The sequence below is a fragment of the Nothobranchius furzeri genome, chromosome 12 (assembly GCF_043380555.1).
Source record: "Nothobranchius furzeri strain GRZ-AD chromosome 12, NfurGRZ-RIMD1, whole genome shotgun sequence".
Lineage (NCBI taxonomy): Eukaryota > Metazoa > Chordata > Actinopteri > Cyprinodontiformes > Nothobranchiidae > Nothobranchius > Nothobranchius furzeri.
The window spans coordinates 66,013,869-66,028,902 of NC_091752.1; the positions used below are offsets into that span (position 1 = coordinate 66,013,869).

At 42.9% G+C, this 15,034-nt stretch overlaps 1 protein-coding gene across 2 annotated transcripts in view; it reads right to left on the reverse strand.

Moving 5' to 3' along the window:
* The window catches only part of LOC107376315 (phosphomannomutase 1), a 22,715-nt gene extending 8,030 nt beyond the window's left edge, over nt 1-14,685 (reverse strand). For both annotated transcript variants that reach the window (XM_070542087.1, XM_015945348.3), the window contains exons 1-5: nt 13,879-14,685; nt 10,018-10,135; nt 5,115-5,191; nt 4,867-4,958; nt 806-905 (exon numbers count right to left, since the gene is read on the reverse strand). In XM_070542087.1, coding sequence (XP_070398188.1) covers nt 806-905; nt 4,867-4,958; nt 5,115-5,191; nt 10,018-10,135; nt 13,879-13,962 — 471 coding nt within the window. In that variant the 5' untranslated portion in view covers nt 13,963-14,685. The remainder of the gene's footprint in view (nt 1-805; nt 906-4,866; nt 4,959-5,114; nt 5,192-10,017; nt 10,136-13,878) is intronic.
* Between the last annotated feature and the right edge of the window lie 349 nt (nt 14,686-15,034).

The window sequence follows — 15,034 nt, forward strand, 5'->3', positions numbered from 1 at the left end:
AATGCACAATGAATGTTTTTTATGTTTAGCACTGGTTTCTGTGAATTATGTGAGAGCCATGTGCAGTCATCAAAAGAGCCACAGGTTCCCGACCCCTGGTCTACCTCCAAGCATCGCCACTCTTGGAAAAAAAACCACATTTCTCTGCTCTTATAGCCATCTGATACCCGACAACATCCTGAAAAGTGTTTTCTAATAGGTTTATAATCATATTAGGTAATTGTGATTTTAACACTGATCAAAAATATTAATGATTATATTTTCCAAGAAACAGCGATGACACACGAACCCTGGGAGTGTTTGGGAAGTCAAAAATCAGCTAGCTCTAAAAGTGAAATGTGTTTTCTGTTCCTGGTAGATAAGTCACCTTTGTCCTTTATTGTGTTGCTGTTGGTTGGGTTGAGTACAGAAAAGGAGAACAGGTCAGTTTTGACACTCTCCAAATGTTTGTATTCAGAGTGAAGTGAAAAATATAAAATAACCTTTTACCAGGTGACTGGTTAAACGTCTCAACTACAACTAATTCTTTAATCTCTTGAAACATCAGTAGAAGGTTGAGAGGGTCAGAGAGGTCATGATACAACCCAGATAAAGATTTCAGCAGCTCAGACCCAATGGTGACAGCGTTGCTAAACAACAAGCAGCAGATAAAACCAGACTTTGTTTAAGCTTATCTTACATTCGATTGCTTAAGTTTTTAGGAACTGACTCACAGTGCTTACAATTTTGACTCTTTTGGAATCAGCGAACAAAGACCTCCCAATTTAACTCGTGCATTAACTAAAGCTCCTAAATAAAGGCTTGCCTTATCAATTTCAGAAAACTCTATTCGCTCCTCCAGTGTGCAGCTCCGACCGATGGGAGAAACGTTAATCATGCCGTTCCTGAACTCGATGAAAGTCCCCCTGCACGAAGGAAAAGACGGACGCTTAAGCATCAGACATCCTCAGAGGACTTCTGCAGATCCAGATCCTGGTTTTGTCTGACGTGGCAGCGATTTACTTTTCCACCTATAAGAATTATGGCTCCCTTGCTGTCCTGAACTCACAAAAAGAATGTGCTGAGGAGTAAAAGCCACATTTATCAAGGTAGTGCGTGTGTGTGTGTGTGTGTGTGTGTGTGATATACGTCTCAGGTGTTTAAAGGGATGGTTCAGACCTTTTACAAAAGATTATGAACAGATAACATCTTGTAGAGAGCTCATAGAACAACCTCAGTTAAGAGAAACAGAACTGGTCTGCCTTGATTGAAGAGCTAATGGCTAGTCAAGAGTGGGGTCAGGCCCAAAGAGGATCGCCCTCCTCAAAATGACTCACCTTAGGGCTGGGCGATATGTCGATATTTTTAAAATATCGGTATAATTTTTTAAACATGATATAAGATGACTTTATATCTTTATATCGATAGAGCTGGTCAAACTGCTATGCTAGCAATTAGCCGCTATGTTAGCGACATGCTGCAGCTTGTGCAAAACGCCGCGGCAAGATTCCTAGAAGGGAAAAGGAAATATGATCACGTGACACCCCTCCTGGCAGATCTGCGCTGGTTACCGGTCGCTTTTAGAGTGCGTTTTAAAATTCTTTTATTGGTTTTTAAGGCGTTGAACGGGATGGCACCAGAATATTTATCCGACTTGTTACAGCCATATTTACCTAGTCGTTCGCTACGCTCAGAGAGTCACCATATGCTTCTAGTCCCCGCAACTAGGCTCAAAACAAGAGCAGACAGGGCATTTTCGGTAGCAGGCCCGGAATTATGGAATGATCTTCCATTATCTGTGCGACTCTCCACGTCAGTAGAGGTTTTTAAGAAGGCGCTGAAGAAGAATAAAGCATCATTTCTATAGCGCCTCTCAAGATAAAAATCACGAGGCGCTTCACAAAAACAAATTATGTAAAAATATAAAAAAAGAATTTAGAAAATGTTTAAAAATATATTAAAATGAGCAAAAATAGGCAATTGTGATTAAAAATATGTTAAAAAAGAGAGAGAGTGAACAGGAAAGAGGGGAATCAGTGGATCCTGAGGAAGGTGGAATAGGTGGGGAGAGCAGAATAAAGAGAGAGAGGTGAAGAAGGTCATCCAAAAGCCAGCTTGAACAAGTGAGTCTTCAGCTGCTTTTTAAAGGAGACCACTGAGTCCACTGATCTCAGGCTCAGGGGGGGAGAGGTCCAGAGTCTGGGGGCCACAGCAGCAAATGATCTGTCACCTTTGGTCTTTAGCCTGGTGCTGCACAACCAGTAGGCTTTGATCACTGGACCTCAGGGACCTGCTGGAGGTGTAGGGACTAAGAAGATCACCAATGTAAGATGGTGCTTGTCCATGTAAGGCCCTGTAGACCAGAACCAGGATCTTGAAATGAACCCTGAAGTTGACTGGCAGCCAGTGAAGCTGGAGGAGAAGCGGGGTGATGTGGGTGTGTTTGGAGGACTTGGTCAGAAGCCGAGCACAGGCATTCTGAGCCACCTGTAGACCCATTATTAAAATCTGGCTTTTAAATCTGTGTGTTAACTGATGTTGTTTTGCATTTTTATTTGGTTTCCTATACTTTCTTTGTTTTTATCTTTTTTAGTTTAGTCTTGTTCAGCACCTTGGTGACATAATATATGACTGTAAAGTGCTTTTATAAATAAAGGTGATGATGATGATGATGATGTTGCTAAGTGGCTATTAGGTGTATTCTCACATGTTTGCTCAATCTGAGAGCCTCTGGGTGAATGTGCTGCTCTAAACGTTGCATTTGGCTTCCTGGTTTTTAATTATTTGGGAACGTTCAACGCCAACGGAGTTCACCAACGTTTTATTTTGAAGGCCAGCTCAACGGGTGAGAAATGTTGTTCCTATTTTTTCCGCTCTGGTTTGCTATGCTAGTAAATACTCCGTTACGAGCGATTCTGTTGAAAAAGTTAAGAGTTTGTAAGGCGTGAGTTACGGCGACAGTAGCCCAAAAATAATACTCATAAAAAAGCAACCAGAGACTCTGAGTCATTACAGTGTAATCGCTGATATGATCCAATACTGTTAGATTCCAGCCATGTTTGCCCTAATAACTAATAACTCCACGGTGCATGATCCATGTGATCTTCAGTAGATGCAATTACATCATCATACATTTAGCTTTACATGATGAGATTTTATTTTCTCTGGACAAGAAAAATACGACGTGGGCCGCCATTAGATGAAATTTAAATAACTGGTAGAGAATAGGCACTAAGGTTAAAGTTTTACAAGAATCAATACATTTTTATGCATTTAATCTACTGATTTATGTTTATAATTTCTCAAGAGAGCTAGAAGTGAGTTAACTTGTAAATATTTTACAGGAGGAAAAATATCGATATATATATCGTGTATCGGAAGTTTTGGTCCATATCGCCCAGCCCTAACATCTCAATAATTTAAAGGGGCATTATGGAAGTTTGACAGCCAAAACATGTATAGAAATAATACATTTCTTCTTCATACATTCTCCTGCAATGCCCTGGTCCTGTAGAATGAGTCCTGGCATTTTTACTGTGATTGCCTGTTTTTCTGTAAAATCACAGAAAAAGAGAGCTGCTCGGGTCGAGCAGGCTGCTTCATGCGCGTTCACGCTCAGGCATAGCCCGTAGCATTTGCTATCAGTAGCTTTAGCAGCAGAGAGAGAGGCAGTGCCACTTTGTCGCTGTTCCTAACGCCTAGTGACAAAGCTAGCTACATTTCTGAGGACCCTTAGCTTCTTTCTGTAGAACTTTCTTCTAGATATTTCCTGCAAATGAGCAACAAAATAGCCATTTTCGCTCTGAACCGTTCTTTGGTTTGACGCAGTTTCAGCTGTCATCAAGGATATAGAAGTTACAGATACTCTGAATGTTACTAGAGTGTAGCTCACCTAGTAAGATGTCTGACTCTCATGTAGAAGTCCCGGGTTTGATTCTGGATGTGAACATAGTTTATTTAGAGTTTATTTTTTACATTAATGGTATATTTTTTTACAGTAAGAGGCCCAAATTTTTATTTGAGATTCGCCAAACGGCATTGAATTCACAGATAAAAAAGATGTGGGTTCAACTTTCATTTTGGAACAATTTTTCAAGCAAGGGAAGGGAATGATCTGAGCATGCAGGAGGACTGACCCATCTTAAACCTTTGTCGGCTGTGCTGAAGAGAAAGGTACAGAACCAAATTATTTCATTAATTAGCTGCTCGTTCTCCTGTCCTCTGTCCTCCGGGCCACACACACACACACACACACACACACACACACACACACACACACACACACACACACACACACACACACACACGGGACTGTCTCAGCTGTTATTTTCGTTAAGGAGTGTGCACGTACAGCATGCGCACCTCATGCACGAGCCTACTATTGAAGCTACCGTTACGCTTTTGGCCTGAGGGGGCAATCGCGAGCATAAAAATTCAAAATTCCGTAAAGTCCCTTTAAGTTAATTTCTATAACTTATATATTACAATATATTAGATACCTACGCTGCTCTCAGTTTTAGTTATTTACAAAGACCTTCTGCTGTTGGGACATGGAAAATTTGGTGAAGCTAGTTAGCCGTAGCACCAAGCATGAACTATGACATTTTTGAGATTAGATTTAAAAAAGCAGTAATCCACTTGGGTCTTTTACCCACTGTGACTAGCTGTTAGCTTGTCAGTCTGCTGAGAACTAATCTCTCTTTCAGAAACTGAGGTTGTTCAAAACACGATATACGACTCGTTTATGACCTTTTAACAGAAGAAGAGATGACAATACAGATTTCAGCAACTCTGACCTGCCAACTATAAACCAGAGTGGTTTTGGGTGGATCTCTAAACACCAACGCTGTTTACAAAGACCTGAACTGTCTCTGGTAGCTTTTTCACCTTTTCTTTGGCAGCTTGATGAGCCCCATGTAGTTGAGGCAGAAGTTGATGAGTTCCTGCAGCAGCTCCTCCCCAAGATGGTTCTGAATCGCCTAAAAAAAAAAGAGGAAACTAAATAAAACCTGACATTTTGCTCTGGTTTAAGTAGATGAAGACACTTTTAGTGTGCAAATGTAACCAGGAACGTGTAGCTAACACAATTCAGTTAGCTTCTCTGCTTGTTAAACTGTGAATTTGTGCACACTTACGTGTTTTGAGAGTAGTTTTCCATCTTTGTACTGAACCGTTCCATTTTCGGCAAACACATAATCAAACTTGTGGATGACTGGAGGAGAGGAGACAGGTGACATGAGAATTAAAGAAGCACAAAGATTATTTTTTTCTTTTTATTTAATTTATTCTTTAACTAACCAGGAAGGCTCCAATGAGATTAAAAACCTCATTTTCAAGGGAGTCCTGGCCAAGAGGCAGCAAATGTTTTCTGTTACACAGGCGTGTTGTGTACAAAACTACAGAAGGCAGTTACAACACAGGGAATCCATCTCAGGACTCTTAGCTTGGTTTAAAAAGTATTCAAGGAGATAGTCGGTTAAGTTTTCCTGCAGCCTGTTCCACGCAGAAGGAGCAGAGTGAGCGAAAGCCCTCTTGGCCAGTTCGGTGTGAGCAAAGGGAACACAAAATAACAGCTGATTGTTACACTTCTCTGTGAGATCAAGTTACAGATGTACACTGAGAAAAGTAATTTTTGAGAGAGGTATACATGATCTATATTAAATGTACTAGGTTATTGCACTTATCCAAGGAATTGTGAACTAATGGGTAAATTTGACCTATGCTACCCATTGTTTAATACTAACAACCGTTACATAGAAAACTACGGTAAAATATACCCCAAAACAATGAGTCCTGTGCTCCACATTGCGCATGCGCCAGACCGCGTTTTTTTGAGTGAACGAGCAAGACGGGGAATTCTGGATCCTCTCCAGCTGCCGTGGAGCTGCAGAAGTGAAGGTAAGCTTTGGTGTTGTTCATATCAAGAATGTGAATGGCCATTTCTGAATTGATGAGATATCACACTCCATTTGTATTATGCGTGCGTCTGTGTAGCGGTGCTCTTGAATTAAAACGTTTGAATCTGTCACTGGCGCCACCGTGGCTGGACACTACAGCAGCTAAGTTGCAATGAAATGTGTTCGCGGCCTGTGCTGTATCAGTTCCATTTCTTTTTTTCTTTTTTACAAGACTAGTCCATGTGCAGGGCCAGGCCCGCACTGTCGTTCGTAACGGAGGAGATTGTGTTCATATTAAAATGTTCGGAGTTTTTAAGAGTTTAAAAACTGACTCAGAGGACGAGAGGAGGAGACGAGAGCAGCACAGCACGAAGAGGGCGAATATTGGGATAATGTAGCTACAATTGCTTGCAGGTGTAGCGGAATATAGTTGGTATATTCTTACACTTTATTAAGGTCAAGAGATTAATCTTACCTTAGAATCACAAGAGGTTGTTTTTACCACAGGGAATTTTATTCAAACACTTTGTATTGACTTAGAGACAAGAAAAGAGAAATATGGGACATTTAAGAATATTTATTTTTATAATTATTCGAAACAATTACCAGGACTAACTCTCTAATGATGGATGGATATGGATTTGGATGCTGAAGTGTTGGTGTGTGTGTGTGTCAGTTCAGAATCCCCATCTGATGCGAGGCGAGTCTGAGTGTAAGATGTTGTTTTGACTAACTAACCACAAGGGACTTCAGGAGGAAGAGACATGAGACGCCATCTATGCCGAACTACGTACCTTCGGAGACTCCCGTGTTAGATCCGGAATGCCAGGTCCTCGGACCCTCCTTTGGTGCTGGAACTGATAGCACAGCGTCTGCAGCACGACAAAACAGTCTACGGATCGACTCCCGGTAGCAACGGCAGGTGTCAGCGTCACGTAGAGAGTTCAGCTTTTATTCTGAAGGAACCGTCGTCTTGTTGCTAAACGACAGAATTTTCCAGCTTGACAGTTCTCAGCTTAAAAGTAGAAAATACAGCTGGCCAGTCTGCACTTCACTTAGCGATGATGGATTTGAGAGCTGGTCGAGTCCTTGGTTGGAACTACGTTGAAGAGCTTCGTTCGAACTGACTTAAAATGGCGTTGTTCTGTTTTATTAACTTAGTTGTTTATAATTCTTAACAAATCAGAGTGGACCAATTAAGTAAACACCTCAGTGCTCTGCCCCGCAACAGAAAAGAAGTTCTGATTGGATGAGTGAACAATGTGTCATGTGTTTATCTTATGTGGATCAGAATGTCTGGCTCAGTTAGTCCTGTTACTCATTAAACACATAAATCATAACATTGTGATTTCACAGATTGATAACCTGATTATTATTGACCAACAGTTGTTTTGATTAGCTCTATTAGAAATAAAGTTCGATTAACCAATGAAAAGCGTTCTTCGTCCTTCTTCTGTCTTCTTGGCTGTAATGTAAACATCAGAAGCAAGCGCACGACCTTGGCAATTTATGCACACTGTCACTGCGTCAAAGGGCAGCTGGTAAGGGCAGAAATGAGCATATCCGTAACGCTACACAGGTCTGGTCATTGTTGACCTTTTTTTTGACTTTTAAAATTTTATTAAGATTCTGAGGAAGAATAATGACTCGTGAAAAATATTTACAGCCACTCTGCTGCAACTTTCGTGGTTCTTTTAGATCTCAGCAGGTCGGGAGAAAGATGATCCACGCCACCTCGACTTTATTATCCATTTGCGTTGTTTTTCCTTCTCTCTGACGGACAAATTCACTGATCCAGTGAAAGTGACGCTGTACGTCTGCTGCGTGCAGCATCATCTTTGCTTAACGAGAGGCTTGGAGCTTGCAATCTCCATTCAGCAGATTTGAAGCATATTTTGTTTATTTCACCATGTTAAGGACATGGTGGGTGTAAAAGACAAAAATATAGCTAATGATGACAGACGTAGCAGGAATGTAAAAAAATGTAGGCCAAAAAAGCGATACAGTAGATGTGCTTAAGTGTGGAAGTCAAAGTGTGCCACATCATCATACATATGTATGATTATGGGCCGCCAGGTGAGGGATCAGACAAAGAGCAGCCCAAAGACCTCTTATGATGATTTATATAAATGGAAACCGTGTTCCCTCGCCTGGACGTGGGTCACCGGGGCTCCCCTCTGGAGCCAGGCTTGGAAGGTGGGGCACGTTGGCGAGCGCCTGGTGGCCGGGCTTTCACCCATGGAGCCCGGCCGGGCACAACCCGAAAAGGAAACATGGGTCCCCCTTCCCATGGGCTCACCACTCGTGGGAGGGGCCAAAGGGGTCGGGCGCAGTGTGTGACGGGTGGTAGTCGAGGGCGGGGACCTTGGCGGTCTGATCCTCGGCTACAGAAGCTGGCTCTTGGCACATGGAATGTCACCTCTCTGGTGGGGAAGGAGCCTGAGTTGGTGTGTGAGGTTGAGAGGTTCCGACTAGATCTAGTCGGACTCACCTCAACGCATCTGTAAACATACAGGCCTTCCATTTTGTTGGTTGGTTATGTTCTGGTGATGTGTAGAACTTGGGAGAGCAGGCTGCTGCCTGAGAGGTGGTTGGAGACGGAGTGTCTCCATGCTGCTTTGTTTTGGTCACTTATGTGTGTGAGGCGAGTGGTGTTACGACCCTTCCTGGGGAGTTTGGCTCGTGTGCAGAAAGGAAGGGACGATAACACATGATTTAAAAGTTAAAATGATGATCAGTTTTATTTACAACAACAACAAAAACATAAATCTTTCCATCCACAGGTTGGGAATAATAAAACTAATTCTGCCTGTGGGGAATTAAAACAAAAGTACAAATAAGTAGGGATGTCCCACTGGGCAAAGATTACTGGGTTCTGGACCAAAATAAGGATCTCCAAAGGTCCAAACTCTAAACTGGGTGGTTAAACCAAACTCAAGGTGATATTTTAAACTAAACCAAAAACCCACAACACTCTAAATGTAATAAAAGGGAGATCTGCACCACAAAAAAGATGAACTCTAAACCAAAACGTAACAGCTTATCCAAACGCAAGAAGCTGTTAGCGAAAATGCTAACAGTAGCTTTACCAACGTTAAGTTCAAGTTACCAAGTTTAAATAAACCAAAAATATCCAGCAAACAGACCAGCACGGAGGAGAGACTGCTACCACCAAAACAGCTCTCCTAATGTCTGAAAGAAGCTCCTCTATGAAGGGAGAAACGCTCCCGGTGATTTTCTACATCTGCGGTAGAGACGGAGCAGCGCATCTGACCCCGGAAGTTGTTGTCCGTTGTCGGGAGACGAAGGCGGGCAAAACAGGATAGGAATCTAGTAGCGGACAGACATTGTTTCGGGTCTTCGGTATTTGGTGGAGATGTTAGTGAAGGCGGAGAAGAGGGCGAACTAGAGGAGAAACAGGCAGATTCCTCCTCTATTTACAAACTCCTGGGAATGCAACAAGTGGGCGTGGCGCGTCGACTACCGGATCTGACGTTGACACATTTTTAGAATCGAGCCGTCGACGTCATCGAGGCTTCGCTACAGCCCTAGTGATGATGTCCACACATCAGTAAGTGCATCAATAATCCTGGAAAAATATTCTTTTTCAGTCACATCCGCAGCCTTCCACAAGGTGAATGTGCTCTGCAGGGACTTGTTAGTAGCTGATGACACACCTCCTCATTATGCACCAACACGCCCCTTTTTCCTAAAGAGTGTGTTATGTTAAACGGGTTCATCTTCGGTCCAGGCATGCCCCCTACACTCTGTGTTAGAAATGATAAACCTGAATTTTCTACTACACAGGAACATGAGCAGTGACTCAGAACGAAGGAAGAAAACACGGACCTGCAGCCCTCAAGTAAAACCACATGACCGTTGCTCAGAACAACACGTTTGCATTCCAGCTTAGTCTAACATTTACACATAGGCGTGTTGAAAACCTGTCAGTGCAGGTTGGGTTAAGGTTAAACGCCTGGTGTGTGGCTTGGCAGCAGCTCCAGGAGAGACATGCAACCTCATTGGTCAGTGACAGTGCATGAAGATTGTTGCTCCAGCTCAGAGAAGGAGAAAGGGCTTCCAAAATGCCGTAACAAAAAGGTCATGTCAGGTCAAGTGGATGAACCCGTAAGGAACTCACCATCATCTCCCTCCCCGAGCTGCTCTGCGATTTTTGGGTAGTCTGACCCCCCCACGATGCCGATCTTCACTTTCATGCGCAGAGTCTGGAAGAACTCATCTAGCTTTGGGTCGATTTTCTGCAAATGACAAGAAAATTCACTTAAAAGTGAACAAAGCCTCCATTTGCTGGGAGACGCATGCCCATAACTCATGTTTGGAAAGCAACATGAATGCAGGAAAACGTCATTAGATGGGGTGAACTGGGAGAGAAATGTTACGTCAGATGGTTTGAGCTGCAGCTGCATGGAGGTGCGGATGGTAGCACTGATGCCCTGCAGCAAACGAGTTGCAGGTCTGAATCCCAGCTGTAGCCTCTCTGTGCAAAGTTTGCATGTCCTCTACATGCATGCATGGACTTCCTCCCACAGAGCAAAAACATGCACGATCACTTAACTGGTGAGTAAAAATTGTGGGTGTGAGTGTTTCCCTGTGACACCTGTCCAGTGTCCCTCACCGATGTCCCTCTAACAGGTGGCTCAGAAAATGAGCGAGTGAGTCTGAGCAGCACACTCAATAATCTGTGTCCTCGGATGACCCCATAACCATGACCAAAATGTTAGCATTCCACCCTAAAAATGACTCAGAAACATTAATGCTGACTGGAAGCTAACTACAAATATACATTTAAACTACAAACATGGAGATTTTTACACAGATGTTTGAGATCATGTTTTTAGGATAGATGTAAATGCAGCAGAGCAGAAAGGGCTGGAGGAGGTTCTAGAACAAACCTGGGCATTTTACGGCCCGCGGGCCACATACGGCCCTTTGGTTGACTTTGACCGGTCCGCGTAAGGTTAATTGGAAATTACAAAATAAATGTATTTTTTCATTTTACCTCATGCATGGACTAAGGCTGCATTGCTTTTATTTTGAAGTTGTTTTTTTACGTGCACAATGACGCAATGCGTATAGCAACAAGTGCCCGCGGTTGACATGGTGATTGTAGCCCCCAGAAATGTCCGCTCATGCAAAAAAAAAAAAAGAAAGATAGATGCCGAATGCAGGATTTTCAACAAAAATTGGACTGCTAAGTATTTTTTTTTTTACTGAAGTCGGAGGTAAAGCCGTGTGTTTGGTTTGCAGGGAGGGGATTGCCGTGTTTTAGGACTACAATTTGAGTCGGCATTACGACAAGAAACACTCGGAAAAATACAAGAACTTGTCTGATGCTGAGAGGGCACGGACATCCGAAGCTTTGCTAGCAAAGTTGCAAAAGCAGCAAGGCTGTTTTACTAAGCTTCACACATCCAGGGATGCAGCAACCAGGACCAGCTTTGTGATATCCCACAAAACAGCTAAAACAGCAAGCCGTTTTCGGAGGGAGTTTGTCAAAGAGTGCGTGGTGGACTCTGCCGCACTAATATGCCCTGAAAAAAAAGGTGCATTTGAGCAAATCCCGCTGTCCAGGCGAACCGTGACCAGGAGGATCGAGGACATTGCGGGGAACCTGGAGCTTCAGCTGCAACGTGAAGTGGCAAGTTTTGACTTTTCCTCATTGGCCTTAGACGAGAGCTGTGATGTCCGCGACACAGCCCAGCTGCTCGTATTTGTCCGGGGGATAACGGAGCTCACAGAGGAGCTGGCAGCAATGCGGTCGATGAAAGGGACAATGACAGGGAGTGATCTTTTTACAGAGGTAAATGCGTGCACGGACTCTCTGGGATTGAAATGGGAGAGACTGTCAGGTGTCACAACAGACGGTTGTCCAAATCTTACAGGGAAAAATGTCGGACTTTTGAAACGCATGCAAGATAAAGTGACAGAAATTGATGCAGATCAAAAATAGGTGTTTTTGCATTGCATTATACACCAACATGTGTTGTGCAAGTCAGTGCTAAAAATCAACCATGTTACTGATGTTGTTACTAAAATAATAAACTTCATCAGGGCACGGGCGATGAATCACAGACAGTTTGTGGCTCTTTTGGAGGACTCCACACAGCTGTCAGATGGCTCAGCCTGGGGAAAGTGCTGAAGAGGGTTTGGGACTTGAAAGCAGAGATTCGAGAGTTTTGCGAGAGGAAAGGCTAAGACATCCCAGAGCTCTCAGATGAGGATTGGATGGCAGATTTTGCATTTGCTGTTGATGTGACTGCACTGATGAATGAACTGAACACCAGACTGCAAGGCAAGGGCCTTTTTGTTCATGAAATGCACAGCCTCGTGAAGGCCTTCATGAGAAAGCTGCAGTTTCTTTCAAGTCAACTGGAGAGCAACACTCTCACTCGCAAGCAAACCCTGAACGAAGTCACACCTTCAGCTGATCACCTCAGCAGGTACTCATCCATGTTAGGAGCATTACATGGTGAGTTTTCAAGGCGTTTTGAAGATCTCAGAACAATTGAGGATGAAATGCACATGATTTCCTCTCCCTTTACCTGCAGTGTGGATAAAGCACCCAGTGATGTGCAGCTGGAACTCATTGACCTGCAGTCTGATGCAGTACTGAAGTCAGGATCTCTGCTGGATTTCTACTCTTCTCTTAAGGAGGAGAACTTTCCAAACCTGAGAAGATGTTGGTTCTCTTCGGCTCTACCTACATTTGTGAACAAACATTTTCAATGATGAAGTTTACAAAATCCAGGTAAAGATCCTCTCTCACTGATGATCATTTGTCAGCTGTGCTTCGCATCTCCACCTCAGACATTCAACCTGACTTTGATGCACTCGTTAAAGCCCAGCAGAGACTAGATTTCTCTCGTGTGTGTGTGTGTGTGTGTGTGTGTGTGTGTGTGTGTGTGTGTGTGTGTGTGTGTGTGTGTGTGTGTGTGTGTGTGTGTGTGTGTGTGTGTGTGTGTGTGTGTGTTCTGTCTTCTCGATCCCCAGTGAGTCGTGGAGGATGGCTGCTTATACTGAGCCAGGATTCTCTGGAGGTTTCTTCCTGTTAAAAGGGAGTTTTCCTCTCCACTGTCGCTGCATGCTTGCTTAGTATGAGGATTGCTGTATAGTCACTGACACTAGTCAGTGACTTGATGCAATTTGCTGGGTTCCTTATATAGGAAACATTATTTCTGATTGGCTTAATGAACTGTGAATTGGAATGTTTATTATGTGAAGTGCCTTGAGACGACTCTTGTCGTGATTTGGCGCTATATAAATAAACTTGAATTGAATTGAATCACTGAATAAGAAAAAAAATCGCTTAAAAACACAAAATAAGGTGTTTGGACCACAAATGTAGGCAACTAGCAGTGAAATGGGACACTTTTTTTAAACTTCTTTCTCAAGATCACAGTTCAGTGATTTTATTTTACAGACAATACTGTGTGTCTGTAGAATGCTAAGAACCTCTTTCCAACAATATTTGAAACTCAAAATGTGTTTGTGAGTGAATGTGACTGAAACTGTTAACTAATAGAAGTCACAAGTGTTTAACAAAAACCAAATGCGCACTTTGTTTACCATTGCCTTGGGAAATTTGAATAAATCACATTTTTGTAAGCCGACCTCACTTTTTCCTTTTTGCTCATTTATAACATATAGTCTACTCTTACCAGCTTGAAAGAACAATAGTATTTACTGCTTTTTATAAAGAAATACCATTAATATTATGCATAATTGACTTCAGCCTTTTGGCCTGGCCCTCCACAATATTTTCTGTTTCTCATGTGGCCCCATGGAAAAAATAATTGCCCACCCCTGTTCTAGAAAGGCGTTACAAATGTGTCTGAATGAGCACATGGTGATGAGGAGAGGACACCGTGTGCTCTCTCCTCCTGACACTGGGGGGCAGGAGGAGAGGGAGGAGCTCCAGGAGGAGGCTGGTAAACCAAATAAACACAAATATGATGAGCTAAGAGCGACCAGAGTGTCTTACTTCTCTCGGCTGTGTCAAAGTGCCGTCCACATCAAACAGACACAGCACGCGTCGGTCCGACGGGAAGCCGGTAGCTTTCTCCATTTCCTCTACAAGTCTGAGGTCCGGTTCGGTGATTCACGGATGGAGTAAAGGCATCTTAGTTTGCAGCACTCGGAGGAAATGTTAGCAAAGAAATGTTAGCAAAGAAAAATAAACAGACTTGGAGGTTTTTAACGGGTCTGTTTTTGCTCCTCCTGTCTGCTCGAGCAGAGAGCCACGCCCCCTCCGTTTTCTGGTTCCCTCCGAATATCTCCAGGGTTCGGGTTCGGGTCCGTTCAGCTCAGACTGACCTTGTCAACGTGCCGTACGTGACATGGTTCTGCAGCGGTGGTACAGTGAGCGGAGCCATACACAGCCATGGGGACAGGGCGGGGTCTCTGGAGTGGGCGGGGCTACAGCCAGATGAACTTTTCCCTAGAAAGATGAATGTAGGGCAGGCCATTGTGGTAATTAAGCAAACTGCAGAGACACATTTGGAGATCTGTGGTACAACTTCAGAGAACTTTAATTTTTCTTTGCTGTCTAAAATGATCCATTCTTTCAGTTTTCTTTCACAGATATTTGTGATAACATGGAAGAAGAAGAAGAAGAAAGTATCATTCCTGATGAGATACAAACAGATGCCACAGAGTATGTTGAAAGAAATAAAAATTCTGTTTTTTTAAGAGCAGTTGATGAGGAGATTTATGAGATAGTTAGAAATATGAAGAATAAAACCAGTACAGACTGGAACGATATTGATATGAAAACACTGAAATGTGTGATTGAGGGCATTGTAAAACCATTAACACACATTTGTAATCTTTCTTTTCAAAAGGGTTTTTTTTCCAAATAACATGAAAGTAGCAAGGGTAATTCCTATTTACAAGACAGGAGATAAGCATCAATTTACAGCAGGATCTGTTGGAAGCCACACATCAAATATGTTATGGGGAAGCTTGCACAGGGCATTGCTATATTGGGGAAAGCTAAGTATATTTTTAATCAGAAAGCACTTTATATATTATACAGTACGATGCTACTGCCATATTTGAGCTATTGTGTAGAGGTCTGGGGAAACACGTACAAAAGTAATTTACAAACAATAACGACAATGCAGAAAAGGGCTATCAGA